Source organism: Peromyscus maniculatus, chromosome 14 (assembly GCF_049852395.1).
Source record: "Peromyscus maniculatus bairdii isolate BWxNUB_F1_BW_parent chromosome 14, HU_Pman_BW_mat_3.1, whole genome shotgun sequence".
Taxonomy (NCBI): Eukaryota; Metazoa; Chordata; class Mammalia; order Rodentia; family Cricetidae; genus Peromyscus; species Peromyscus maniculatus.
In genome coordinates this window covers 82486418-82513281 of record NC_134865.1, presented here as the reverse complement: position 1 = coordinate 82513281, position 26864 = coordinate 82486418, and the positions used below count along the sequence as shown (strand labels likewise).

At 45.1% G+C, this 26864-nt stretch overlaps 1 protein-coding gene across 12 annotated transcripts in view; it reads right to left on the bottom strand.

Moving 5' to 3' along the window:
• Positions 1-26864, bottom strand: part of Ppp2r5c (protein phosphatase 2 regulatory subunit B'gamma) — a 142753-nt gene that overhangs the window by 89374 nt on the left and 26515 nt on the right. For 3 of the 12 annotated variants that reach the window (XM_042261187.1, XM_015985725.3, XM_006992127.2), the window contains exon 1: positions 8937-9166. The exons of 8 other annotated variants lie outside the window; for them this stretch is intronic. In XM_042261187.1, the coding sequence (XP_042117121.1) occupies positions 8937-9030 (94 nt within the window). In that variant the 5' untranslated portion in view covers positions 9031-9166. Of the gene's footprint in view, positions 1-8936; positions 9205-26864 lie in introns of those variants that run through there. One more of the 12 variants, XM_006992128.3, reaches the window with a different exon arrangement.

Here is a 26864-nt window from a genome sequence, read left to right as displayed (position 1 = left end):
GACTGTCATTCTCTTTAGCCCAAGCAAGCCTGAAGCTCACAGTGATCCTCCTGCCTCAGCATCCTACGTCCTGGGCTTACACAGGCATGATCCACTATACCTGGTCAACAAGTGCTATCTTCTTAAATATTGGCTCCAGTGTGGAATCTGAGGCCAAACTGATGAGTTGTTCAGTCATCTGAAATTCCACAGGTGTGCAGTGCACAGTCAACGGCTCTGCCGCCGGCACTGGTGTGCAGTGCACAGCCAACGGCTCTGCCGCCGGCACTGGTGTGCAGTGCACAGCCAACGGCTCTGCTGCCGGCACTGGTGTGCAGTGCACAGTCAACGGCTCTGCTGCCGGCACTGGTGTGCAGTGCACAGCCAACGGCTCTGCCGCCGGCACTGGTGTGCAGTGCACAGCCAACGGCTCTGCTGCCGGCACTGGTGTGCAGTGCACAGTCAACGGCTCTGCTGCCGGCACTGGTGTGCAGTGCACAGTCAACGGCTCTGCTGCCGGCACTGGTGTGCAGTGCACAGTCAATGGCTCTGCTGCCAGCGTGCTTTGTGCTGTTGTTACATACTGGTAACTAAGTTACACAGACCTCCCACTATAAGTGAACAATGCCACCAATCCCAGCAGGACAGTCTTCACTGGGGAGCCGTCATACGTACAATGGTAGATACAAATTTTTCAAAATCGATATTGGTTTAAATGCTAAAATTTTACCAGAAGCAAAAAAGTGTCACGATTGTTTTCTTTGAACTGATAAGCTTACTTCTTGGATATCTAAGAAAATGTGCCAAATGTTCATCTCATAATCACAATGTAGCTTTTGTTATTTCAAGTAAAAATGTTGGCCCCAAGGAAAGCGGCTAGAGCATTAAGCTTGCAACTCAATTCACCAAGATGTGGTGTTTCCTCAGGATGGCCAAAGCACTCTCCAGCATGTCAAAATGCCTTTATGTGAGCCTTGCATTTCATCACAGAGACTTGAGAAAGCATGTGTCAGAGCAGGAATTTTCTAAAATTAGCAGTTTCACACTTCATCAAGGATGCTCTTAGGTTAGACAGGCTTGTGCACGGTGCTCACTAGCTGGACATTGCTACCTTGTGCTATGAAAGCAGTTGTTTACCCAACACTGCTTCACCATCAGGCCAATGTCCACACACTGATTTTCCTAGGAAGGCAGCATTTCAGCTACCCGCAAGGGGTATCTGCAGACCCCTTGAAGGTAGCTCTGTAACTCTGGGGTCCCTGGTGTGTATGGTTCTCTGTAGACTGCAGGCAGGCCTGTCACAGCCACTGAGTTCTGAGGATGTGGCTCTCAAGTGTGTTTGGCTTACACCTTCTCCCACCTCTTCTTTGCGGTCTCCCAAGACTGAAGGGCCAGCAACTTCAGGGTTATGACTGTTCCCTAGAATGGAACATTACTGTTCTCAGGATTTTATAAATTAAAGCACTACAATTTAGAAATAGTGCTTATGAGTAACACAACCAGCAGACAAAATAACTCAGCATATAAAAGCTGTCATGTGCAAATAGATGGTAAAAATCCAATCAAATGTTAACATATCAGACTCTACTAAACATCACAATATTAAAAATTAAAATGGCAAGATATAAGCTTACAACTGCAATCTCATTTGGTTCAAATACTGCCTAATTTAACAGGCAAAAAATGAAAATAACCTGGAAGGAAAATAGAATATAATACTTCCTAATTACACAAAACAGCATTAGTTAGGCACAGTGGCACATGTCCACATGTCCATAGTCCCAAATACATGGGAAACTGAAATAGGAGGGCTTCTTAAGCCCAGGAGTTTGAGACTAGCCTGGGCAACATGGTAAGACGCCATCTCAAATAAAGGGGGAAAAATCAACATAAAAAAGGAATCCATGCCTGAGAGCTCTGACGAGACTCCTGTAAGTCTTAGCTGAACATTAGCAACATTTACACTCAAAACCCAAATGGGAAATGATGCTATCTGGGAGTGGTGACAATCAGCATCACTAACTTCTAAACCAAAGTGTCTTAGTACTAATGCTAAGACTACTTCAAAACAGTTAAAAATGTAAGCATGAGTTCTTAGTTTGGGCTTGACAGAACTAAGGAGGCTGGATCACGGGTTAGTGTGTGCTTGACAAAAGGCCATGGAGGTGGCAGCTGGGATCACCCAGCAGATAATTTTATACACCCGCACAGGCTACTGAAGATGCTGCTCTAGGGTGGTAACATGGCAAGAGATGAGAAGGCTTGGGAAGTGAGAGACAGACAGACCTCCTGAGCTTCCAGAGGAGCAAACACAGGTGTCCCAGCTGTAACTGTGGTTAGCTGCTGGGGCCCACAAAGTACCACAGGTGTCCCACAAAAGGTGGCTGGCTACCACTAACACTTGGAGGGTCTTATAACAGTCCAGGCACCACTTTAAGCAATTGATATACATTTCCATGTTTATCCCTCACATTATTATTCCTATTTCTAGGCACAGAAAGGGTCACATGTGTTCTAAAATAACCAGTGTTTTTCAGTGGCACCAGGCCCTACCCCTCACCTTTATCCTTACCCTGAAGCTCAGAGGGAAACTTGGTTTTATCTCCTCGTGTACCTTAAAGGCAGCTGGTTACTGTGTAAGGCCAATAAGAATGCTGTCAATATCAAACCAAGTATACACCCCAAAATACCACACGGGGTGCAGTGCAGCCACTGTGAGTCAGCAACCAGGGAGTAAAACGGCCAACAGACATGACAGCTGCTGGCCACTCTGGGAGCGACTTCTATGCTGTGGCCAGTCCTTCCACACGGCCAAAAGCACGGCTTTTCTAACATTCTTCTTTCAAACATTAGGAAAAGCTTAAAGCCTATGCAGAAGTGAATGGATCCTGAGGTGTCTTCGTCCCTAGACCCTACACTGTTTGTATCAGCATGCCATCTTAGACTTCATGTCCCCTTGACTCTCTGAGTGAGCTGTAGAGAGCCTGACGATTCACTGATAAATGCCTCAGTCTGCACTCCCCAGCAGTAAGTTATAATATCACAGCTTTACTGTACCTTGAGAAACCTACACACAGCACCGGGGTTCTCCAACTGCCCCAGACCACAGCTGCAGTTTCACTTACAGGACTGTGTCACAATATAGCCCCAGGCTGGCCTTGAACTTAATAAGCATCCCACGCTGCTAGTCTTGAATTTTTGATCTTTTTACTTCAGTCCTTCCAGTGCAGAATTACAGGTGAGCACCACCACACACAGCCTGATTTTGTAGTTACTTTACTAACATTTCAAATATGTTTGAAGGATGTGTATATGTACGTCAGAGGTTAGAGGACAATTTTCAGGATTCAGTTCTCTCCTTCCACCACGTAGGTTCCTGTGATGGAACTCAGGTCATCAGGCTTGAAGTATTTCCCACTCAGCCATCTCGTCAGCCCCTTGGTTTGTATTTTTCCAAACAAAAAGCTGATCTGGATTTACTCGCTGCATTTAACTATTACACTTTAGCCTGCATTCTTAAACCAGGATTTTTTGGCTTATGAATAATTCAAGGACCTAAAATAAAACCAGGCCTCTATCTGCTCGTACAGTGTTGTGTCCTTGCTTGCTTTGGGCAGTGTCTCTTCAAGAGTAAAAAGGAAGGCTTTAAATTTTTTTCAAAATTACATAAAAAAAATTTGTGTGTGTACGTGTGTGTGTGTGTGTGTGTGTGTAAGTGTTCCCCTAACCTTGCAATTCTGTGATAGAAGCTGTGCTGAGCTCTGACTACCTTAGACTCACTGCATTTCTATGGTCCTACAGAAGGTACTTCCTTCTCTCGGAAAAAAAAAAAATGGAAATAATAATGTCTTCCAGTACTGGAAGGACTCAAAAGGGAAAGTGGGACAGATGGATGTGGCCTTGGTCTTGGCACTAACACCGGACAGTCAATGCACCTTCTGCCTCTGGGACAGACACCTGAGGCAGTAGCCCCAGACTAAGCTTCCAGGCCGAGTGACCCTGAGGTGAGACCCAGCAGGGTTCCTGAGTGAGCAGAAATGAGTGAGCTAGCAAGCCTTCCCTGGGGCACACATACTAAAGCATATGTGGGGCAAGGAAGAGAAGTTGGTTCACTCCAGCTGTGCCTCTGACTTGCCACTGATTCTCTTCCCAGGCTCAAACTCCCCACGCCCCTCTCCAGGACACTTGCTCAGGTTCTCACAGAGCCACAGCTGTCCTGAGCTCACTATGTAGCCCTGGACTTCTGATGTTCCTGTTTCCACCTGAGTGTTGCCAACCATACTCGGCTTCGTGAGGTGCTGGGGACGGAACCCTGGGCTTCATGGATGCCAAGTGACCACTCTACCAACCAAGCAACATCCCCAGTTTCTTCTCTCATACTTCTACATGATTAACATTTCTCAATGAAAGAATTCAGGAAATGGCTTTTACTATAAGGCGAGAACCACATGAGCAGGCCTTCTCCCAAGTCCAAGGGCAGAACTAATGACTGCAAAGGTGTGCAGCCTTCACCAACAGCCCTCCCTAGGAGGCCATTTGTTATTAGTCACTCTCCACACCATCAGTGACACACAGCAAACAACGTCACCTGCATCACCGGCACAGGGAGGGTGCACAGGTGCATTCCTATACTCTGCCCAGAGCTGAGCCATTCAGAGGGTGGGTGATAGACAGCAACCCAATGAACTGTTCAGAAAAGGAATCCCTTACTCTTAAAAGTCTTATTCTGGCAGATTTCTTCCTTGTTTGAAGAATGTAGGTAACTCAGCTGGGATAGGTGGTGCACGCCTTTAATCCCAGCACTTGGAAGGCAGAGGCAGGTGGATCTCTGTGAGTTCAAGGCCAGCCTGGGCCACAAAGCAATTCCAGGACAGCTAAGGCTACACAGAGAAATCCTACATGAAAAACCACCACACACACACACACACACACACACACACACACACACACAAAGTGTGTAACAGTGGATCTCATTCTCATTCTCATCAGTGCTCACATAACACACGCCTTGAGTGTGTCCTGAATTCAGTCGCCCACCCATGCTGCACAGGTACCATCAACACAGCATCAGATTGTTCTAGGAAATGGAGGCTGAGGGTCCACTTTTTCACTTGCTTCCTGCATGGTTTCTTCCTAAGTTTTTTTTTTAATTTTATAATTTAATTTTACATACTAGCCACGGATTCCTCTGTCCTCCCTCTTCCCGAATGCCCCCCCCACCCTGCCCTCTCCCCAATCTACCCCCCATTCCTATCTCCTCCAGGGCAAGGACTCCCCAGGGGATTCAGTTCAGCCTGGTAGGTTCAGTTGAGGCAGGTCTAGTCCCCTCCTCCCTGCACCCAGGCAGAGCCAAGTGTCCCTGCATTAGCCCCAGGCTCCAAAAAGCCAGCTCATGCACTAAAGACAGGTCCCAGTCCCACTGCCTGGGGATCTCCCGGACAGTTAGTTCAAGCTGATCGACTGTCTCACTTATCCAAAGGGCCTGATCCAGTTGGGGGCTCCTCAGCTATTGGTTCACAGTTCATGTGTTTCCACTAGTTTGGCTATTTGTCCCTGTGCTTTTTCCAGTCATGGTCTCAATGTCTCTCGCTCATACAAACCCTCTTCTTTGCCGATTGGACTCCCAGAGCTCCACCTGGGGCCTGGCCATGGATCTCTGCATCCGTCTCCCTCAGTCATTGGATGAGAGTTCTACCACGACAGTTAGTGTTTGGCCATCCGATCGCCAGAGTAGGTCAGTTCGGGCTTTCTCTCAACCATTGCCAGCAGTCTATTGTGGAGGTTCTTCCTAAGTTCTTATTGGCAAAGTGAACATCAACCAACCCATGACCCAGCAAGAACTTGTGAGAGACCAGGATTCCCATAACTAGGCTCCCACTTCCCAGGAGAAAGAGGCTACCATAAAAAGAACTGCCTGCTTTCCAGCTTCCCACCAGGCTTCCCCACCATCACCCGGGAAGTTTACTGGAGATTAATCAGCACAAGATGACAGGTGGGAGACAGGAAAGGGTCTAGGCTGCCTGTCCTGCTTCCTTCTCTGGTCACTGGCATCTTCTGGCTGAGCTGTCCCTGCCTGAAACCTGGCCCTGAGGTGGGTCAGCTGAGCTCCAGGGAGCAGGAGAGGCAGGGCTGGAAGCTTCAGGAATCTGTTCTACTAGTCTACACAGGCAACTAAGACATGCAGGAGTAGCCTAGAACACAGCAGCAGCCTGTGATCCATGAGTAAATCTAGCCTGCTATCTGCTTGTGTAAATAAAGCTTTGTTGGACAACAGACAAGCTTTGCTTACCTCTGTGGCTGCTTTTGCTCAGGGCCAAAATATTTACAGTCTGGACTTTACTTGAAAAAGTGCCAAATCCAGACTAGACCTTTGCTGTCCAATTGGACAACCCCTGGCTGACACTTATCTAAAATAAAGAATTCAATTTATCAGCTGTACATTTTAAGTGCTTGATGGTCACATGTGGCCACAGGCTAGCACAGTGGACGTCACAGAGTGCATTCCCACCACGGCAGGCTATTCTCTTGGAGAATGCTACAAGTGCAGGATCTAAGTCATCAAGCTAAATTTACAGCCATGCCCTCTCCCTTAGAGGCAGTTAGGGCTGTGCCAGGTTAAACTATATCCCTTTCACACTTGGATTTTCAGGAATGGCAAATTCGACAAACAAACCACTATCAGAATCAGGAGTTGCCAAACTACCTGGAATTGCAAATCTGGTCAGCAGTGGTGTTCCTTGTTTACTTGACTGCCCCCACTCCAGGGAAGCACACCACAGTGAAATCTGCACGTTCCAAGTTCGGACCAGCCTGTACATGGTTCTGACAAACATGAGGTGTGGAAAATGAGTAAGAAGTGGACAACTGTCATGCAAGAGGGCTTTGGGCTGACAAGATGACAAGGGCACTGGGGAGCAAACTGTAACCCTCTTGCAAGATATTCTGCCACGGCCACAATTTGTTTTTAAAAATATTTTTAAAGATTGCAAACAACAAAGCAGCTCCCTGGATTTGGACTCTTAGTCCTACCATTTAAGGGCTCTGTGATCTTGGGCAAGTTGCATTCCCTTTTGGGTGAAAGACCCCTGTCTTAAAGGGGGAGGGCCCAGCCCTCAGGTGTCCTTCCTTCCCAGTCCCCTGCTCCCTTTGTTGCTCTCTTGCTGGGATCCTTTGGGGAAGGGGCTGCACGTTAGTCACTTTAAATGACCTTCAACACTCGCTCACAGCAACCCCTTTTAGCAAGTTCAAGACAATTAGAAGTTAAGGCGGCTGCTTTAAGAAGTCTTTAGGAGGAAATGAAATGTTCTTTGAGATTTAAAACGAGAAGCTAGCCCACCTGTTTGCATTACAAGCTAGTTTTAGGTTCTTACAGGTTACCCCTTCTTAAAACCTCAAGTCCCTTCAGGGTCAGGCACTTCACGACTGTCCTTAACAATTAGATACTGAACTAAGAGGGGACAACTCCATAACAGGCACAGGAAGTTTGGAACTAACAACAAGGCCCTCACAAATTAATAATCTATTTATAAAATAAAACCAAATGATTCTATTTCAGAACAAATCCATAATTCAAAGAAGAACTAGAGTATCAGTGTCTTAATAAGAACCAGAAGGCTCACAAACCACATTTGTTGTGGTTGGAGAGATGGCTCGGTGGTTAAGAGCTCTTCCAGAGGTCCTGGGTTCAATTCCCAGCACCCACATGGCAGCTCACAACTGTCTGTAACTCCAGAGATCTAACACCCTCACACAGACATACATATAGGCAAAACACCAATAAAATAAAATTAAAAAAAAAAAAAAAAAAAAGAGCACTTGTTGCTACTGACTGGGTTCAGTTCCCAGCACCTGCATGGTGGTTCAGAGCCATCCATAACTCCAGTTCCAGAGAATCTGATGCCGCCTTCTGACCTCTGTGGGCACCAAGGCATTCATGGTGCACATACATAGATGCAGGCAAAACACACATACACATAAAATAAAATAAAATAAAAAAACCCTGTTAGCCATAAGGGACCTTAAAAGTGCTAATATTGGCCTTCTAACCGTAATCCAGTCATGTTACTGCTAACTAGCCAATGGTTCAGAATCAAAATACAAACAGCTGCCTAGGTCGTGCAGCTCAGGCACCGGCAGTTCCCTGTAATCACCCTCAGCTTCTTCCTGGCTGTTTTACATTTAGCCATTGTGAAGCCAATTTCTACAGCATCTCAAGGTGGGAGGAGGGGGGAAAAAGCTACCGTTTTTGCTTCCCACAGTCTGGACATTCCTGTGACCTATATACACACTGAAAACTTGTTGCCCTTTCAAATCTTAACAAAGCCTTTGTAAATGCAAAGCGTTTCCTAAGGCTGCACTAAAGCTACCAGCTAACATTTAAGATCAGAAGCCCAGCAGATCTCAGGATCTCAAGCACGAGCCTATTTCCCTTCAGGGAGCACAGCTAGAGTACACATCCTCCAAAAGGAAGTTCTCTTCTGATCAATTCTGCACATTCTCTGCCCACAGTTCATCCTTAATTCAGAGCCGCGTCCCCGGCAAAACCCTTGCAGTATTAAACAACACCAACACCAAGGTAACACAAACTCTGTGAGTGGACAACTTGGCCAGGCCCGCCGGCCCGCCTCTCCTTCCTTCCCCCACCCAGACCTTCCCCAGGCAGTGACTTCACATCCTTTGACATCAGCACAGCCTCGAAAGGGGGATGGGAGAGCAGGCAGAAAGCAGAAAAACCAGCTTTGAACTCTGCGTGCAAGGCCTCCCGAGCCTCAGGCCCCGTAAGTAACGTGTAGAATGCCCACCGATCAGTGGTGACACCCCGGCCTGCTCAGGGGCAGTCCCAGCTACGTGGAGGGGGCACTGCTGGATAGACTTCCTGCTTTTCCTATCCAAAGCACAATAGCCATTTATTAACTACCCACGGAAGGTTCCGGTCAGTAGAACACACAATAACTCACCTCGAATGTGGAGAAGGGCCACGGGCTGGAAAGGCCCGTTGGAGCTGGCCGCATCCACCACCATCCCGCTGCCCGCCTTATTACATGTCAACATCTAGGCTCCAGCGGGAAGGGCGCTGTACTCCTTAAGGCAAGAAACCAGCCTCCATTTTAGTTTAAAAAAAAAAAGACAAACTGAAGCTCTCTGCAGCTGGAGGGAACTGGCTGCTTCGTGATGTCAGTGGGCATGGAGCTCGCTGATTGGCTGGAAGCTGCAACTTAAAATGACACTGGAAAAAAAAAAAGCCTGCAAACGGAAAGAGCGTTCTGTTGGCTGTCAGTGTGTGTGTGCAGTAAAAGCCTGGGCATTTTCCGGCTTTCTACAGTCTTCATTTCTCACTAACTTTTAGGCAAGGATCCCAGCTCTCAGGGGATGGCACCAGAGGCCACACGCCCGATCAGACAGTGAGAGCAACCAGAAAATGGAAGCATATGTATGCATGTTCTCCATGATCCTACCAATTCAGTGGCACCTTATACCTACCTGCACTGTACCTTCTACCTCTCAGCTCTTATTTCACTCATTTAGTAGTGTTTTTTTCATAGTAGGGGTTGAACCTAGGGCCTGGTGCTCGCTAGAAAAACCTCCTGTTACTAAGTTCTACCCTGGTTCAAGGACTCACTTTAGAGTATTTTGGTAGCATTCTGGCAACCTAGTTTTTAAAAAAGTAATGGCTATTTAAATATTACAAAACTCCAATGCATTAGTTCCCAATCTTGTGCTCAGCCTCCTCCTTACTAACAATAGGGATGGCAAGTGAGGGATTTATATTCAGGACATAAGATTTCTTCCTGAGACACAGTTTTCACTCCCAGCCCCAGAAAAATGAGGGTTAAAAAATCTATGCAAGAGCTGCTTAATAGTCAATAGCCAGGAAGCGCTACAGATGCCTATGAGACTTTGTAAAAGGCATGGAATGGGGAAAAAAGGGCATAAGATAAAATGCTATGGCTGATTTGTTTGTTTGGTTATTTATTTGTGTGTGTGTGTGTGTGTGTGTGTGTGTGTGTGCAGGCGTGTATGCGTGCCTGTCTGTCTGTCTCCACAGCTCAGGACAAAATGCATGGAAACAGTTCTCTCTTTCCATCCACCGTATGGGTACCAGGGATGGCACCTGGGTCGTCAGACTTGGTGGCAAGTGCCTTTACCTGCTCAGCCATCTGGCCAGCTCTATTTTTGTAGTTGAAAAATGTTAATATGTTAGATTCTTTGTTTGCTTTCTTTAAATTCAAAATTAAGGGTTTTTTTTTCATTTATTTTTGTTATGTTACTATTCATATCTTAAAAAAAAAAAAGTTAATGTAAAAACCTATTCTCAGGAGAAAGACCATTCCCGAACTGGAGCACGGTCAGGTACTGGTGAGATAATTTCCCCACAGAAAGAAATGCTAATGCTAGGTCCAAAGGAAGGCAATGAAAATACAAGGAAACTCTCTGGCAGGACTGAAAGATTCCTCACCTCACAGAAAAAAGAAAAATTACTGTAATTATGCCGTGCCATTTTATAATCTGCTCAATTAGAGAATAAGGTAAATAAAACCCTTTAACTTCTAAACACACCTGACATGCTGCTCAGTTACTTCTATGGGTCTAGCCTGATATACTGCAGTGAAGGAAGGAACAACCATTCAGGGTGATTATTAGATCTCTCCTCACCAATGAGAACATAGACTTTATCTTTTCAGTAACTGTTAAGATAACTAACTCAACAGGAAAAAAAGTAAGCCCATTTGTATTGCTATCCTCTTTCCCTCAGAGCCAAATACGCCGAGGGATTCTGCAGCTTGGCAGAGGTGATGATCCTGCAGGGCTGGGATGGACCTGGGGCTTCAGGCATGCCAGATGTGCCATGGATTACACCTCAGCCCTAGCATATTATCTCTAACACTCCTGGAACATGGAAGCCACCCAACGGTGTTCTCTGCACTTGCATATATAGGCTACACAAGAGATTCTGCTTACTTGTCCCCAGGAGTTTCTCAACTGACCTCCACCCCTACAACCTCCCCAATCTCACTTTGTCTCTCAAGAGAGGGTATCCCCCTTCCCCAATCAGGCAGTGCTGAGGGCAAGGCTCACTTCCCTCACCATCACCTTCTCATTCAAAGAGTGATGCCAGATGGACTGACATAAAGAACAATGGGTCCACAGAGGGGAGTAAGGGTCCACAGGCAAACACTTCTTCTACTCTGCCTGCCAATAAGTGACTACTTCATAGGAGGTGATGGGGGATGTGCACACCCTACAGCAGTGCTGATGAACTGGAATACAGAAATACAGGGGAGAAGCTTTATATAACAGATTCAAAGGCAAAGAAAGCGAAGACACTTTGATGTATTTTTCCTAATGATCTTAGATCAAAGGATTTCAAACTTTATTAGTGATTTCTCCCATACTCTTTGAAACCTTATGCATATAAAATAGTTCTTTAAAGAACTCCAAGACTATACTCTGAAAATCACTGATAAAACATACTGCAGCTGGGCATGAGGGGGGCACACCATACTCTGAGCACTCAGTGGGGCAAGAGTTCATGACAGACTAGACTACACAGTGGAACTCTATAAAAAGAAGAAAAGAATTCTCCCCCAAAAACCCTAAGCCTCTAAAAATATAAACAAACAGGGGAAAGGAAAAAAAATACCTAACATACAAGACGTGCTCATGAACTGGAAACACAGGTAACTGCGAAGACACTCGAGTTAGTGCTGACTAAATGCCTTCTATTCTTTTCCACCCAAAGTCCGGGGGGGGGGTGTCTCTTTATTTTCAAGATAAATGACAAGATCATTCTAAAATTCACCTGGAAAAAATAAAAGACGAGAATGAGGACAACTCTGAAGAGAGAGGCTAGTGCCACCAACCATGCAGTCAATAGATTATGACAGTGTGACCAGGCATACATGAGAGGAAGCAGGGGGACAGAGGCAGTGACCCAACCCAACAGGGACACGTCAGTGGACTGGAGAAGAAGGGAGGCCACTGCTAAAGTCTGTGCAGGAAAAGTCAATCGGCACCTTTCTTCACACCAAAATAAATCTCGGAGGAGTTAGATAAGCAAACACAAAACAAATCACTACTCCGACCCCCACAGCTTTTGGAATGAACTCTACAGTTAGAAAAGGATACTTACAAACACCTGATGATAATAATGCTCAACTCCAAAGCTAGTTATTTTGTATGTTTCACAAGAATTAATTTAAAAAGCTGAAATAACCCCAAACTTTAGCACATTCTCCCCCAAAACAAAGAAAAATATGAATACAAATTAATAAAATTTGTTAGAAAAACATTAAGCCCTTAGGATTTAAATTATATAGTTCATGTAAAAAGAATGGTCAGAGTCGGGCGGTGGTGGCACACGCCTTTAATCCCAGCACTCGGGAGGCAGAGGCAGGCGGATCTCTGTGAGTTCGAGGCCAGCCTGGGCTACATAGTGAGTTCCAGGAAAGGCACAAAGCTACATAGGGAAACCCTGTCTCAGAAAACCAAAAAAAAAAAAAAGGAATGGTCAGTAACTGCATAAGAAAGTATTTTTTTATCTATTAAGTCAACAACAATTTTTTGCATGTATTTACTTTGTATTTATTCAGTGCACACGTGTCAGGGCACACATGTGGAAGTCAGAGGACAGCTTCGAGTCAGTTCTCTCTTCCCACCGTGTGGGTCCAGGGGATGGAGTCGGGCTTGGCAGTGGCACCTTTACCCACTGAGCCATCTCACCCGCCCAACTCTAATGGTACAAATGATAGAAGCTGCATATGAGAGAGCTTTGACAACAGAGCTATAAACTGTGCTCTCTGTCTTAGAAAACAAAATTCAACTCAGGTACCAAGAGGCCTTTCTTAGTCATTTTACTTTAAGAATCCATTCTAGAAATATAACAACCATGAATGAAACAGTTCATTCAGAACGTATTTAAAAATCATGTTGAAATATGACACATAACTTGAAATTATCTCAACTATTTAAAAATATATTAAATTTACCCGTGTGCACGCCCACACATGTCATGGCATGTATCAGAGGACCACCTATAAGAACCAGATCTTTCCTTCTACCATGTGGGTCTCTCCAGGATAGAACTCAGATCATCAGTCTTGGCGGCAAATCCCTTTACCTGTTGAGCCCCATCTTAACCATTTTCAAGTTTTTCAAAGTGTACAGTTCAGAGTTCTAGATTCTCTTGGATGTATATACTGATGTGGAATTGCAGTAAGACTACTCTAAAGTTTACAACGTGCCTCCGTACTGTTTTTACAGTGCTTGTACCATTTCAAGTCCAATATGCAACACACAACGTGTCTTTTGTGTGTGGTCTCAGTATAATTCTCACTTGCATCGTTAATGATAGTGATCCCGAGCTTGTATCCATGGGCCCACAGGTCATCTGTATATACTCTCTTCTGAGAAATGTCAACTTAAGTCTTCCTTGTATTCAAGTGAAGTTGTTTTGTTGTTGCTCGTGTGTAGGAGTTCTTCATATGGTCTAGATAGTGATCTGTTATCAGGTAAGTGATTTGCAAATATTTACTTCTACTTTATAGGTTGTCCATTCTGCTGATTTTCCCTTGCATACACTGAGGTTTTCAGTTTTGACATAGTCCAATTTACCTAGTTTTTCAGTTATTACCCATACTTTTTAACATTGTATCCAAAAAAAATCATTGCTAAATCTAATATCATGAACTCCCCACTCCCAATTCTTTCATCTTTACACTTTTGGTTCACAGCATTTGGGATTTTGACCCATTTTGAGTTCATTCCTGTATGTGTGTGAGCTAAGGATCCAACCTCTGTCTTTTGCCTGTGGCCTTCCAGTTTCCAGTACTCTCCCCTTTGAACTGGATTTATTCCTGGCTATCCATTCTAGTCTACTGGCCTTGGGTGTCCTTACGGAAAACCACAATGTAACGTTGTTGTTTTACAATCAGGATGCGCAAGTCCTCCAGCCCTTTCCTTCTCTTTCAAGACTTGGGATCTTGGTCTTCCCAACAGATTTTAAGACGAATTGTTCTACTTCTGGATAAAACCTCATTCATGTTTTGTTAGGCCCTTCCTATGTCTGTAGGTCACTAGGATAGCACTGACCCTTTAACCACCCTAGTCTTCCAAGCCAAGAGCATGGGCTGCCACTCTCAGTTCTGCCTTCTATCTCTGTTATGAGTGTCTGGAGTTTTCGGTGGAATAGTAGCTTCTCAACTCTTTAATAAGTGTATTCCTAAGAAGTTTATTTTTAATTATTTTTTTCCTTTTTTTTTTTTTTTTTTTTTTTTGAGAAAGGGTTTCTCTGTGTAACAGTCCTGGCTGTCCTGGAATTCACTTTGTAGACCAGGTTGGCCTCAAACTCACAGAGATCTGCCTGCTTCTGACACCCATGTGCAGAAGGCATACACAAGAAGTTTACTCTTTGAGACTATGACATTTTATTTATGATTCTAAAATACTGTGAACTACCTTAATGTCAAAGGGACTGCCATAAGTTGTGAAAGTTTAAACAGCCATTCAAAATATATACGTATAAAAATTAGAAATGAGGCAGGTGGCAGTGGCACATGCCCTTAATTCCAGCACTTGGGAGGCAGAGCCAGGTGGATCTCTGTGAGTTCGAGGCCAGCCTGGCCTACAGAGCAAGATCCAGGACAGGCACCAAAACTACACAGAGAAACCCTGTCTCAAAAAAACAAAACAAACAAACAAACAAATAAATAAATAAATAGAAATGAGTGGAAAAGACAATACAACAATTTCTCAGTGTCACAGAGGTCACCAATGGTGCACATAGCTGCTCTTTTAGAGATTTCACTGTTTTCTCGGCACTGCTAAAGCAGTCACATCATCTGCTCCAAAGGGGCTGGAGAAAGGACACATGGGAAGAGGGGACCTTCAGTGGCCCAGGAGGCCTCTTTCTTGGCTGGGAATGGAGCAGTATGTGCTCCATTGTGTCATAAAGGGGCCGAAACTCATAATGACTCTGCTACCCCTGCTGAGTTCAAACACGAAGTGCAGGACCCGGGTAGGATGCCACGAAGCCCAGTCCCAACAAGGCCAAGTGCAGGCAGCTGCAGCCATCCCTCCTCTCAGAACACACCTCTGTCCAACAACTGCACACTGCAAAGACCCGCTGGCCATCACATGGGGACAGAGCAGAGCCACTCACAGGACCTACATGGAGACTAAGCCTGGGGTGACCACTGGGCTTGACCAACTTGGGGGCATGGCTCTCCCAGGCTAGTATCTGGAGGGTGCTCTGTCAGTGTACTGCAAGAACGTGTCAGACAGGTAATAGCCCCACCTCTGGTTAGACAGTCCCTGGCTATGCTTGGTTTTCTGTCTCTTCCTGGCAGTGCCAAACTAAGATGGACATGCTTCTGAATCCTATCAGCAACACTGCCCATGGCCGTGAAGCAAACCCCTATGCTGTTGGCAGATGCAGGGTGTGTGCCTTCCAGTCACCACGTGTATCCAGTGCTAGAACCTTCTACACTGCTTCTCAACACTTTTCCAGGCCTCCTAGGCTGGGGCTGCACTTGAAGGGCTGGAACTAAGACCACGATGGTGGCTGTCAGCTCAGCACAGCAGGCCTCCCACAGGAAAAGTGGCCAGAGGAGCTGTGTGCAGCTTTCCATGCAGACTCTGGGTACAGACTCTCTGCACTGCATAGAAGGCCTAAAAAGGCCTTAGCCTGTACTCTTCGGTTCTTCTGTCACTGTTTTATTTTCTAATTAAAACAAAACCAAAAAACAAAACCAAAAACAAAAAAGTTGCCTGTAAAAACATCCTACTGATTTTATTTTTAGGTAGTATTTCTGAACAAAACTTTCAAATCTTGATTTCTAAATTCAGCCAAAGGTTTTCTTTTTCTTTCTCAATCACTCCAATCTGGCATTTTAACTTAGCCTGTGGCACTGTAGTGGCAGTGTGCTGGCATCAGGCTGGCCAGTGCCACTTTTAAAACTCCTGGGACCTATGTGAGGACGGCTGTTGTGGGGCTTGTTGGGTAAGAAGTCTAACTTAAAAACTCTGGCTTCACTTGGAGTTCAAAATAGACTTCCCTTAGACAGGTTAAAGCTCCCTAGTATGCAGCTCTGCCAAGGTTGCCAGGGAAGTCCCTTGCCAGCATCAAGGACAAAGGGACAGGCTCCAGTGGCCCTGTTGATTTGACAAGTCTCCAATGACTGGACAGGGCCAGGAGAGCTTTTCTCCAGGGAGGTAAGTAAAGCTCGCCTGCTCCAGCTCCTGCTCACAGACCCCGGCTTACTTTAAATCCTTGTAGCTGGGCTGAGACCTCTCAGACCAGACAGAGCAGGTCAGGAAACCCAAGGACTATACAGAAAGCATCCAAGCATCTCTGAGTTTCCACACCAATTGTTCTGTGTAGTTTGCCTCCACCTTGCCAGCCCTCCAGCAGGTCAGCTGAGCAACTGATCTCATTTTCAAGAAGGATCCCAAGGCAGAGCAAGGAGAAGGAAACCATGAGCCTGACAGTGCCCGGGCATCTCGAGCATCGAGAGTTGACACCACACAGTCTCCATGAATACTAAAGGGAGAGGGAAGGACAGGACAGAGCTATGTGAGCTCTTCCCTCCAGCAAATGCACCATGAGTTTCCTGGATCTGTAACAGACAGGCCCCGCCCTCATGGACACTGGGGTCAATGGACAGCATGTGGTAAAGGGTAGCATGTTTGAGCACTTCCTACCTCAGCTGTCCAGAGAGAGGAGTGCCCAGAACATGCAATGCGATATCATTTAGCAATAGGAAGGAGTGACGTTCTGGTGAGCCTTAGGGCTCTTGCTAAGTGAACTGAGTCAGATGGAGGACAAATATGGGAGGATTCCGCTTAGATGAGGCCCCTGCAGTCATCAAACTCCAGAGACAGAGCAGAGTGCAGACTGGCCACAGCTGCAGGAGGAACGGGGACTGTGGCAGGGCAAAGCTTCTGCATGGGCAACGAGAGTCTGGGAACAGTATGGAGGAGACTGGAGAGCTGGGAATGCACTGCATGCTGCTGACTGCACTGTGCTGTGTGGGTCACATGATGAGCACACTACATACACTTTGCCACAATTTTAAGATTTAAGGTCTGAGCCAGGGAAGTTGAGAAGACACTGGACAGTAGGAGCAGTGGGCTCTGGTCTACCTCTAGGGGAGGCAGGTTTGCCCTGGAAACCAGGTCCTCAGCTGGAAGGAGTGGACAGAGGTTGGATGCCCAAGGAATAGCGCGCGCGCGCGCGCGCGCGCGCGCGCACACACACCACAGGCACCACACACGCGCATGTGCATGTGTGATAACAATCTGAATTTAAAGAACATAAAGAAATCTAGGTGAGTGGTGAAGAAGGCTTAAGCTAAACACTCGAAATGTGAGGTGGTGTGGGTGGTTAGAAACCTGGGCTGCCACCTGGAGGGGCTGAGTAGCTCAAGGGAGAGGTGTGGGGAGGAGGCAGCCTGCAGGATGGAGAGGCGCTGACTGCAGGTTCAGCTGTCTGACAGGCTGCTGTCTAATACTTATGGCATGGCCAGGGGTCACCTGTGGTCACCCTTCTGCACATTCCTTCCTCTGCTCTAACTCCAGGTAGTTAAGAATTCACTGTGCTCTGGCACCTGCCCACCAGGGCATACAGGTAATCAAGCCACAGCATCAAAGCAGTGAGAAAATAAAGAACCGGGGCAGAAGAGAAGTAGTGTAGAGTTCCCTGCCTGGCACAAGAGCAAGCACCCTGGTAACGTGCTCACAGTCCATTTTTACTATTCTTCAACAAACGGGCAAGAAGCCAAACCTCCCATAAACATCAGCAGAATGCATTTTTAAGCAATAAGAACACGCACTTCTGTGGAAAACTTTCAACTCTGTTAGAACGTAAACGCTGTGAATGAAGATGGAGCACTGTGCTTGCACAGAAGAGGGCGAGATTGACCTGCCACTCAAAAACCAGTCTAAGGAATGCTGCTGGTCATGGGAGGCCTTTTTTCACAAAGATCCAATATCCAGCGGCTCACCTGCAGGGCTTCCAGCTCACTGAAGGTCCACACTGGCCTCCTCCTGGCTTTGTTTTCATTCTTCTTGTAATTGTTTTAAGACAGGCTCTCATCATGTAGCTCAGGCTGGCCTCAAACTCATAGAAATGAATCTTTCTGCCTCTCCCTCCTAACTTCTGGGACTAAAAGTTGTGTGCACCACCATACCCAGCTGACTTTTTGTTTTTAAAACACAGAAAACAGACTCAAGAAACAAGTCATGAAGGGACTGACTCAGACTAATCTTTTAAGGAGTAGGTCTAAAGACTGTAATCAACCTCGCAGATTAAAATTCGAAATACTCTGTCACACAGCAAATGACTGAAGCTTGTGTACAACCCAGGAGTGAACAAGCACAATGGGACAGGCATCTCACACACACTCTGGAAGTTATGTGGACAAAACCTGTAATGGGTTTTTGGTCATCTTCTGACCCACTACTTTTCTTTGAATTCAGCTTAAGGAATGGTTCAAAGACATAGACAATGACAACAGAATTTTACAAACAAGTTTATAGACAAAGTTATTTGTGATGCTCAAAAAGCTCCAGAACCCACAGAGTGGAATAATAAGTGAGGCTGAGAACTGTGCTTTCCGCTCCCACTAACGCTGGGAAGCAGGCAAGCCTGGCCACATTCACCACTACTGTGGAACACCATATTGCAACTGTGAGAGGGGAGATGTAAGCTTAAACAAAGAGTGGGGTTTCCTTACCTGCATCGGATGATTTAACTAGACACCTGACACTCCAAACAACTTAAAAAGACACTGTACAGAGGAAGGAAAGTCAGGAGAGGAGTGTAATATGAAAGCAAGAATCAAAAAGCAATAGCTTTTGTAGGGGCAACAACTGTCTCTAAGACATGGAAGAGAAGGCCTGCCTTACAGCGCAGGCAGCAGCCAACTATCTGAGCCATCATACATGAGCAATGTGTCCAACTTCATGAGGGGAACCAGAGACCATCCCTAAAGGAGACGAAAACGGTCTCAGATAGCAGAAAGGCACAGCATACTCCTAAATAAGAGAAGGTAAGTATCCTACGAGGCCAGCCCTCTCTCGGATACTTCCTCCTACCATGTGGTGCTGAGAATGGAACCCAGCGTCTTGCACATGGTAGACAAATACTTCACCACTGAGTTGTACCCCAACCCCATTCACTAGATAGTTAAAATGTTAGTGGGACCCCAATTCAAATGTCAACAGTTCTTTCTACACTAAGATGAACCAATTCAAAGTTCTAGTCTATAATAATGTCAGTATTATTGATGTTGCAGTTGTTTTAGTAGAGCACACAGCCACATTTATATCGAGGATGTGAGGAATCAAGATTTTTCCATTAATAAGAGATAAAACTAAAAATCCTATAAAATAAAACAGTGTAAAATTTAAATAGAAAATACTAAATGACTGCATTATTTAAGTTAAAAGTAGCGTGTCTTGTAACAATGAGCACTGGTCCCCACATACCCTGATTCTGCTCTTCAATAGCCCTCTCCACTGAAAGGAACCAAGACTCTGAAAAATGGCTATGGCCAGGCCTGGGACAAGAAGGTATATAATAAGCCTAGGAGGCATCTCACCACGACAGAAATTGAGGCATCAAAAATAAGTAAGGGCCTGGGGATGCTCAGTGGGTAAAGTGCCTGCCATGCAAGTATGAAGGACCGAGTTCAAATCACTGAGACCCAAGTAAACTGTAATCCCAGTGGTGCTACAGAGAGATGGGAGGCAGAGGCAGGAAGTCCTTGGGCCAGCCAGTCTACTGTATCATCAAACAAAAGACCCTGCTTCAAGTAAGGTAGAAGATAAAGGCTGATACCTGAGGTTGTCCTAGGACCTCCATACAGGTGCCATGGTGCATACCAATGCTCCACACATAAATGTACATATGCATACATGTATTTGACACACACGCGAACACGCACACATGCATGTGGGCGCACTCACACACATACATACACGCACATACACACAAAGATAAAAGTAAGTGAAGACATGTCCAAAACTACACAGGAGGGGCTGGAGAGATGCCATTTGCTGCTCTTGCAGAGGAGCTGAGTTTGATCCCTAGTACCCACATGGTGGCTCACAAACCATCTGTAACTCTAGTTCCAGGGGATCTGATGCCTTCTTCTGGCCTCCACAGTCATCAGTCACAGACACGGTGTCTGTGCACCAATTCATGAAACAAATCATTCATACACATAAAGTAAGGGACAGTAAACAAAAGAAAAATTTAAAGAAGCATTCCAAGGGTTGAAACCATGCATTTTAACATTAGAAAGAAATCAAAGATATTAAAATAACCACACTGACACTCATAAAAATGTCAGAGGGAAACTGGCAACCCAAAGACAGGATGATGCTTTTCCTAGTTTTCTTACATGCAGTTGTTAAGAAAAAGGGTGTCTGTCAGCTGGCACCACTACAAACTCTGAGGGGGTTAGCAGGCCTGAAGCATTTGGCTGATGCGGGATTCATGCACAGGACACTAGATGCACCTCACCAATTATTCCTAGCGTTTTCGGCACTGCACAGGGCGGTATGACAGAGAGCGATCTGCTGGCACCCTCGCTTGGTGGGAAACCTGTCCTCACTTCTGCTCAGCCACCACAGATGATGTACCTCTCACAAGAGGATGCCGCCACCCGAGCTACACAGCATCCCTTGTGATGTGCTCCAGCCAACAGAGCCTCCACTACGAGCACCTTCAGGGGTGAGTGGGGCACTGGGTGGAGCAGCTGGCTTGGCTGACTATTTAGTAATCAAGTGTAATGGTTTAAGGAACTCCCAGACTGCAAGAATCTGGCTAAAGGTTTCTGGTTAAAGAAAAAAACAAAAAACAAACCAACCCCTGCAGAAAGGCTTTCATTCTAGGCTTCAATTTATTTAAAATATTTGAGTATGGTGATTAGCACATCATAAAAAATAACGAGGCACACAGAGATAATACATTCTGAGCAAGATGCCACAACCACCAGTTTTGGTCTTTCCTGACACAGTCTGGACAACACCAGTGTTAGCTCTATTTAAAGAAATGACAAGTTGGACAGTACATGCAAGAGTACATGCAAGAGGATAGCAAAATATTTTAAAATTATAAGACATTTCTTTTGGATGTATGTGTGGTGTAAACACATGTGTGCCTGTGTGTGTGCATGTGTGTGCAGTATTTGCATGTGTGTACCTGTGTTCGCAGTGTATGAATGCATGTATGTGTGTACACATATGCGTGTGCGCTCCTGTATCACTCTCTGTTTTATTCCCTCAACACAGGGAATCTCTGTGAACCCGAACATTCTGTTTTTCACAGAGGGAGGGCCAGCTGCCCCAGTGACGGTCTCAGCCTTGACTGCTCCCAACCCTGACCCCGGAGGCTGGTCTTATAGGAAGGCACAACCACACCCAGCACTTTACACAGCACTAGAGATCTGAACGTGGGTCCTCATACTGGATAGCACGAACTCTTACCTACCAAGCCGTCTCCCCAGCCTACAAGGCAAATTAAAAATAAAACAATCAGCTAGAAACTCCAGAAATGAAAAAATAGCTGGGTTGTGGTGGTGCACACCTTTAATCCCAGCACTCAGGAGGCAGAGGCAGGTGGATCTCTGTGAGTTCGAGGCCAGCCTGGTCAATAGTGAGTTCTAGGACAGTTTCCAAAGCTACACAGAGAAACCCTGTCTTGAAAAACCAAAAAAAAAGAAATAAAAAAATATCTATCTATGAAATTAAAAGGTCACCAGAAGGATTGCCGATAGAGACAAATTGGGAGAGCATGAGTGAGACCACAGAGACTAAATATTCAGAAACTTATCATAAAGAAACAGAATGAGGGTGGTGGTAGCACACGCCTTTAATGCCAGCACTCAGGAGGCAGAGGCAGGCGGATCTCTGAGGTCAGCCTGGTCTACAAAGCGAGTTCCAGAAAAGGCGCAAAGCTACACAAAGAAACCCTGTCTCCAAAAAAACAAAAAACAAAAAACAAAAAAAAAGGAAGGGGGGGTTGGGGATTTAGCTCAGTGGTAGAGCACTTGCCTAGCAAGCACAAGGCCCTGGGTTCAGTCCTCAGCTGGGGGGGGGGGGCGGCACAGAATGATTCTGTGCCTGCTAAAGAGAACAGTGAGAATTATGGGTGCATTTTATGTTTAATTTTTATAACAGTGATGACTGTATTTTATGATAAAATAAAGGACTCATATCCAAGCACAAAAAGAATTGACATTTCAATAAGATCAAGTTAAAGACATCTAGAATGGCTGGTGAGGGGGTTGGGTGGCACCTGCCTTTAATCCCACCATTTGGGAGGCTGAGGCAGGCAGATCTCTGTAAATCTGAGGTCAGCCTCGTCTACACAGTAAGCTCCAGGCCATCCAGGGCTATGTCGTGGGACCTTGTCTCAAAAGGACAGCTTGCTCGGTCTCAGATTCACTTGGTGTAATGTTTGTGAGGCTCATCTGTGTTGAATGTTTTTTTTTTAATGCTGAATATTTCTTTATATGGGTAATACCATGTTTTTTTTTTCCCATTCAGCAGTTAACAGACATCTGAGTTGCTTTTTAGCTGTCATGAATAATGTTTCTGTGACTACTCATGCAAGTCTACATGAACCTATATTTTAATTTCTTTTGTGTAGATAGAGTGGACTACAGATTTGCATGGTAAGTTTCTGTTTTGCTCTAGAAGAAATGGCCAGAGTACTCTCCAGAAAGGACATACTACTTTATATTCCCACAGACAGTGATTGGGATGTCCACATTTTTACCAGTGTTGGGATTAAAGGCCCAACAGCACTGTATTTCAGAATGAAGAATTGAAGTCTCCAAGAGAAGCAAAAGAATGAGGGAATGGTCATTATTAGACACCTCGGTTCAGGAACTCCTACATTTGGGAACATCAGAATAGCCATGACCATGAAAAAAAAAGTCTTAATTGCCAGGCAATGGTGGTGCACGCCTTCACTCCCAGCACTGGGAAGGCAGAGGCAGGTGGATCCCTGTGAGTTCAAGGCCAGCCTGGTCTACAGAGCAAGTTCCAGGACAGCCAGAGCTATACACAGAGAAACCCTGTCTTGAAAAACAAAACAAAAACAAAAATGCCTAAGTGTAAATTCACTAGTAGAACAGTTATTAAAGTATCAGTACTAAAAAGAAAAATACCAAAACATAAACAGTAAAAGATACAGAAAAAACAATGTTATACAACAAGCTGATTAACAGAATGATAAGACTGTTCCTAATAATAACCCCAAAGGAAAATGGATTAAATTCTACAATTATCAAGAGTCGTTTAAAAACACAAGACCCATCTACGTGGTATCTATAAGAAACTCACTTGCACAGTTGAAAGCAAATAGACTGAAAGGTCAAGGATCAAAAAAAAATTATGTATCTACATTAAAAGAACCCAAATCATCAGGAGTTACTATACTTACATCAGATAAAATAGAAATGAGGTAAGGAAAATTCTAAAGAAAGATTTCAAACGTCATTATGTAATGGTGGGGGTAACTTGAGTAAGAGTACATAACAATTAGACATGTATGTGTGTTCTTAAGCAGAATACACAAAGATATACTGTGGCTTATGCTGTGGGATGGTCTGTATGTCAAATTGCTCTGAATGGTCAATAAATAAAATACTGATTGGCCAGTGGCCAGGCAGGAAGTACAGGCGGGACTAACAGAGAGGAGAACAGAGAAAACAGGAAGGCGGAGGGAGACTGCCAGCCGCCACCATGACAAGCAGCATGTGAAGACACTGGTAAGCCACAAGCCAACGTGGCAAGGTACAGATTTATGGAAATGGATTAATTTAAGCTATAAGAACAGTTAGCAAGAAGCCTGCCACGGCCATACAGTTTGTAAATAATATAAGCATCTATGTGTTTATATTATAAGTGGGCTGTCGGACTGCCAAGGCTTGGTGAGACCCAAAGAGAAAAAACTCCAGCCACAGGCTTACTAATCTGTAGGGACAGGATATCTTCATAATACAGTAATACTGGAGGACTTTTAACAACCCAATTTCATCCATGAACATAAGAACAAAACAAAAATAAGCCATGAACAAACTTTCTTTTTTTCCCCCTTTTGGTTCAAGACAGCGTTTCTTTGTGTAGTCTTGGATGTCCTAGAACTTGCCCTGAGACCAGGCTGGCCTTGAACTCACAGGGATCCATCTGCCTCTGCATCCTGAGTGCTAGGATTAAAGCCAAGTGCCGCCACTACTACCAGGCTCAAATTTTCTTTAAAAAACTTAAAATGGGGGCTGGTGAGATGGCTCAGAGTTAAGAATGCTTGTTGATCTTGCAGAAGACCCAGGTTTGGTTCCAAGCACCTATATGGCAACTCACAACCACCTGTAACACCTGTTCCAGGAGATCCAGCACCCTCTTCTGGCCTCCCCAGGCACACATGATACACCTAGATACGTGCAGGTAGATGCTCATCACACAAAATAAATACATAAAAAAAAAGAAAATGGAAACACACATGCCAAAATCTGCAAGACAGAACAACAGAGAAGCAAGAAGGATTTGACATATACAAACTGATAAACATCACATTAACAGAATGATGAATAAAAGGACGTATGCTCATCTTGACATCAGATATAGAAAGAACACATGACTCTGTGTGATGGTATGCGTCTATAATCCCAGCACTCAGGAGGCAGAGGCAGGTGGATCTCTGTGTTTGAGGTCAGCCTGGTCTACATACTTTTAATTAATAATTTACTTAGTGAGTTCAGGGCAACCAGGGTTACACAGCAAGACCCTACCTCAGGAAAACAAAAACAGAGTCAAGAAGAAAAGGACCGTGGATTATTATTCAGGCTGCACTACACAGCACATTTCAGGCCATCCTGGGCTACACAATGAGACCTCGCCTCAAAAATAGAAGAGACAGAGACGGAAAGGAGAGGAGAGGAGAGTGGGAATGCATCAGAGAATGAGAAACTCTCAACAAGAAGGGACACGGGTCACAACAAAGGCTGCATACACTGGATGGGGAGAAGCCATAAGCACTGCCTCTAAGATCTGGAACAAGACAAAGATGTCCCACTTTGGTGCTCTTACTCAGTACAGTAATAGAAGTCCTAGACAGAACTATTAAGAAAGAAATGAAGGGTGACCAAACTGGGAGATGTGGCAGACAGCATGACCTTGACATGACCTCACTATATAGAAAGCTTTAGCTTTGGGGTGGCTTTTTTTTTTTCTTCTTCTTCTTCTTCAAGACAGGGTCTCTCTATGTAGCCCTGGCCGCTCTGAACTCACTCAGAGATCCACCTGCCTCTGTCCTGAGTGCTGGGATTAAAGACATTTGCCACCACTGCCCTGCTGAGCTTTAACTTTTTAAATAAGACTATTTTTATTTTTATGTGCATGGGTATTTTGCCTGAGGGTGTGTCTGTGCACTAGATGCATGCCACGTGCCTGTGGAAGCCAGAAGAGGGCACTGGATCCTGTGGTGGTTTGAATGAAAATGGCCCCCATAGGCTCACAGGGAGTGGTGCTATTTGAAAGGATTAGGAGGTGTGGCCTTGTTGGAGGAAAGGTGTCACTGGGGGTGGGCTTTGAGGTCTCAAAAGCACAAGCCAGGCCCAGAATCTCATTTCTCTCTTCCTGCCTATGGATCTAGATGTGGAACTCTCGGCTCCTTCTCCAGCACCACGTCTGCCTGTGTGCTGCCACGCTTTCCACCATGCCGATAATGTACTAAACCTCTGAAACTGTTAGCCAGCCCCAATTAAATGCTTTCCTTTATAAGAGTTGCTATGGTCATGGTGTCTCTTCACAGCAGTACATCAATGACTAAGATGGATCCCCTGACACTGGTGTGAGCTGCCATGTGAGAACTAGGCTTGAACCTGGGTCCTTTGGAAGAGCAGCCAGTGCTTTTTACTGGCACTTCCTAAGCCATCTCTCCAGTCCCTGTATCAGAAAGTTTAAAGGTTCCACTAATAAATAAATACCTACTAAAACTGATGAAAGAAAAAAATTGATATAAGAATTTAGTAATGTTGCCAAACACTAAAATCAACCTTAAAAAAATGAGTGTAAGTCAGGCCTGGCACTACAAACCATAATCCCAGCGACACAGGAGGCTAAGGCAGGACACTAAAGATTCAGAGCCTGTTTGGAGTGCAAGGTAAGTTGAAGGATATCCTGGCTGAATTAGTGAGTTTACGTTGCAAAATAATCAAGTAAAAAGAAGGCTGGGGATATAGCTCAGTGGTAGAGCACTCTCCTGTGGTGCACAATGTCCTTGGTTCAATCAATGACACAGTAAAAAGAAAAGCCAGTGCAAGCTGGGGGTGACCCAGCTACTCGGGAGGCATCACTTGGACTCACAAGTTCAAACCTGGGGATACACTGAGACTACCTCAAAAACAAAAGCAAGCAATCAAACAAAAATTCTAGGACCATTTCTACATATTGACAACAAATTTGATAAAAAATAAAGAAGATCCCGTCCATAACAGATATAAACAGTAAAGGACTTAGGCTAGACTAAACGGGGAAGTGACAGAACTGTCATCAGAGTTAAAAAGCACTGATGAAACAAACGGGAGGGGACACCCTCCACGCCCACGGACTGACGGAATGGGCATCAGACAAACGCCTGTACGACCCAAGGCAGCCTGACCAATAAAATTCCTATCAAAATACTAAACAGCGTTCTTCACAGAAGCTTGCTGCAGAGAGAGAGCAGCAAGCATGAAATCTGTATCCTTCCAGGGCCGGGATCAGTCTGAGGGCCTTCTGTATTCTAGACGAGCACTCCACCACTGAACTGTGCTCTCAGACCCACCCCAGCAACTGTGAGCAAAAAGAACAAAACTGGAAGACTCAAAGAACCT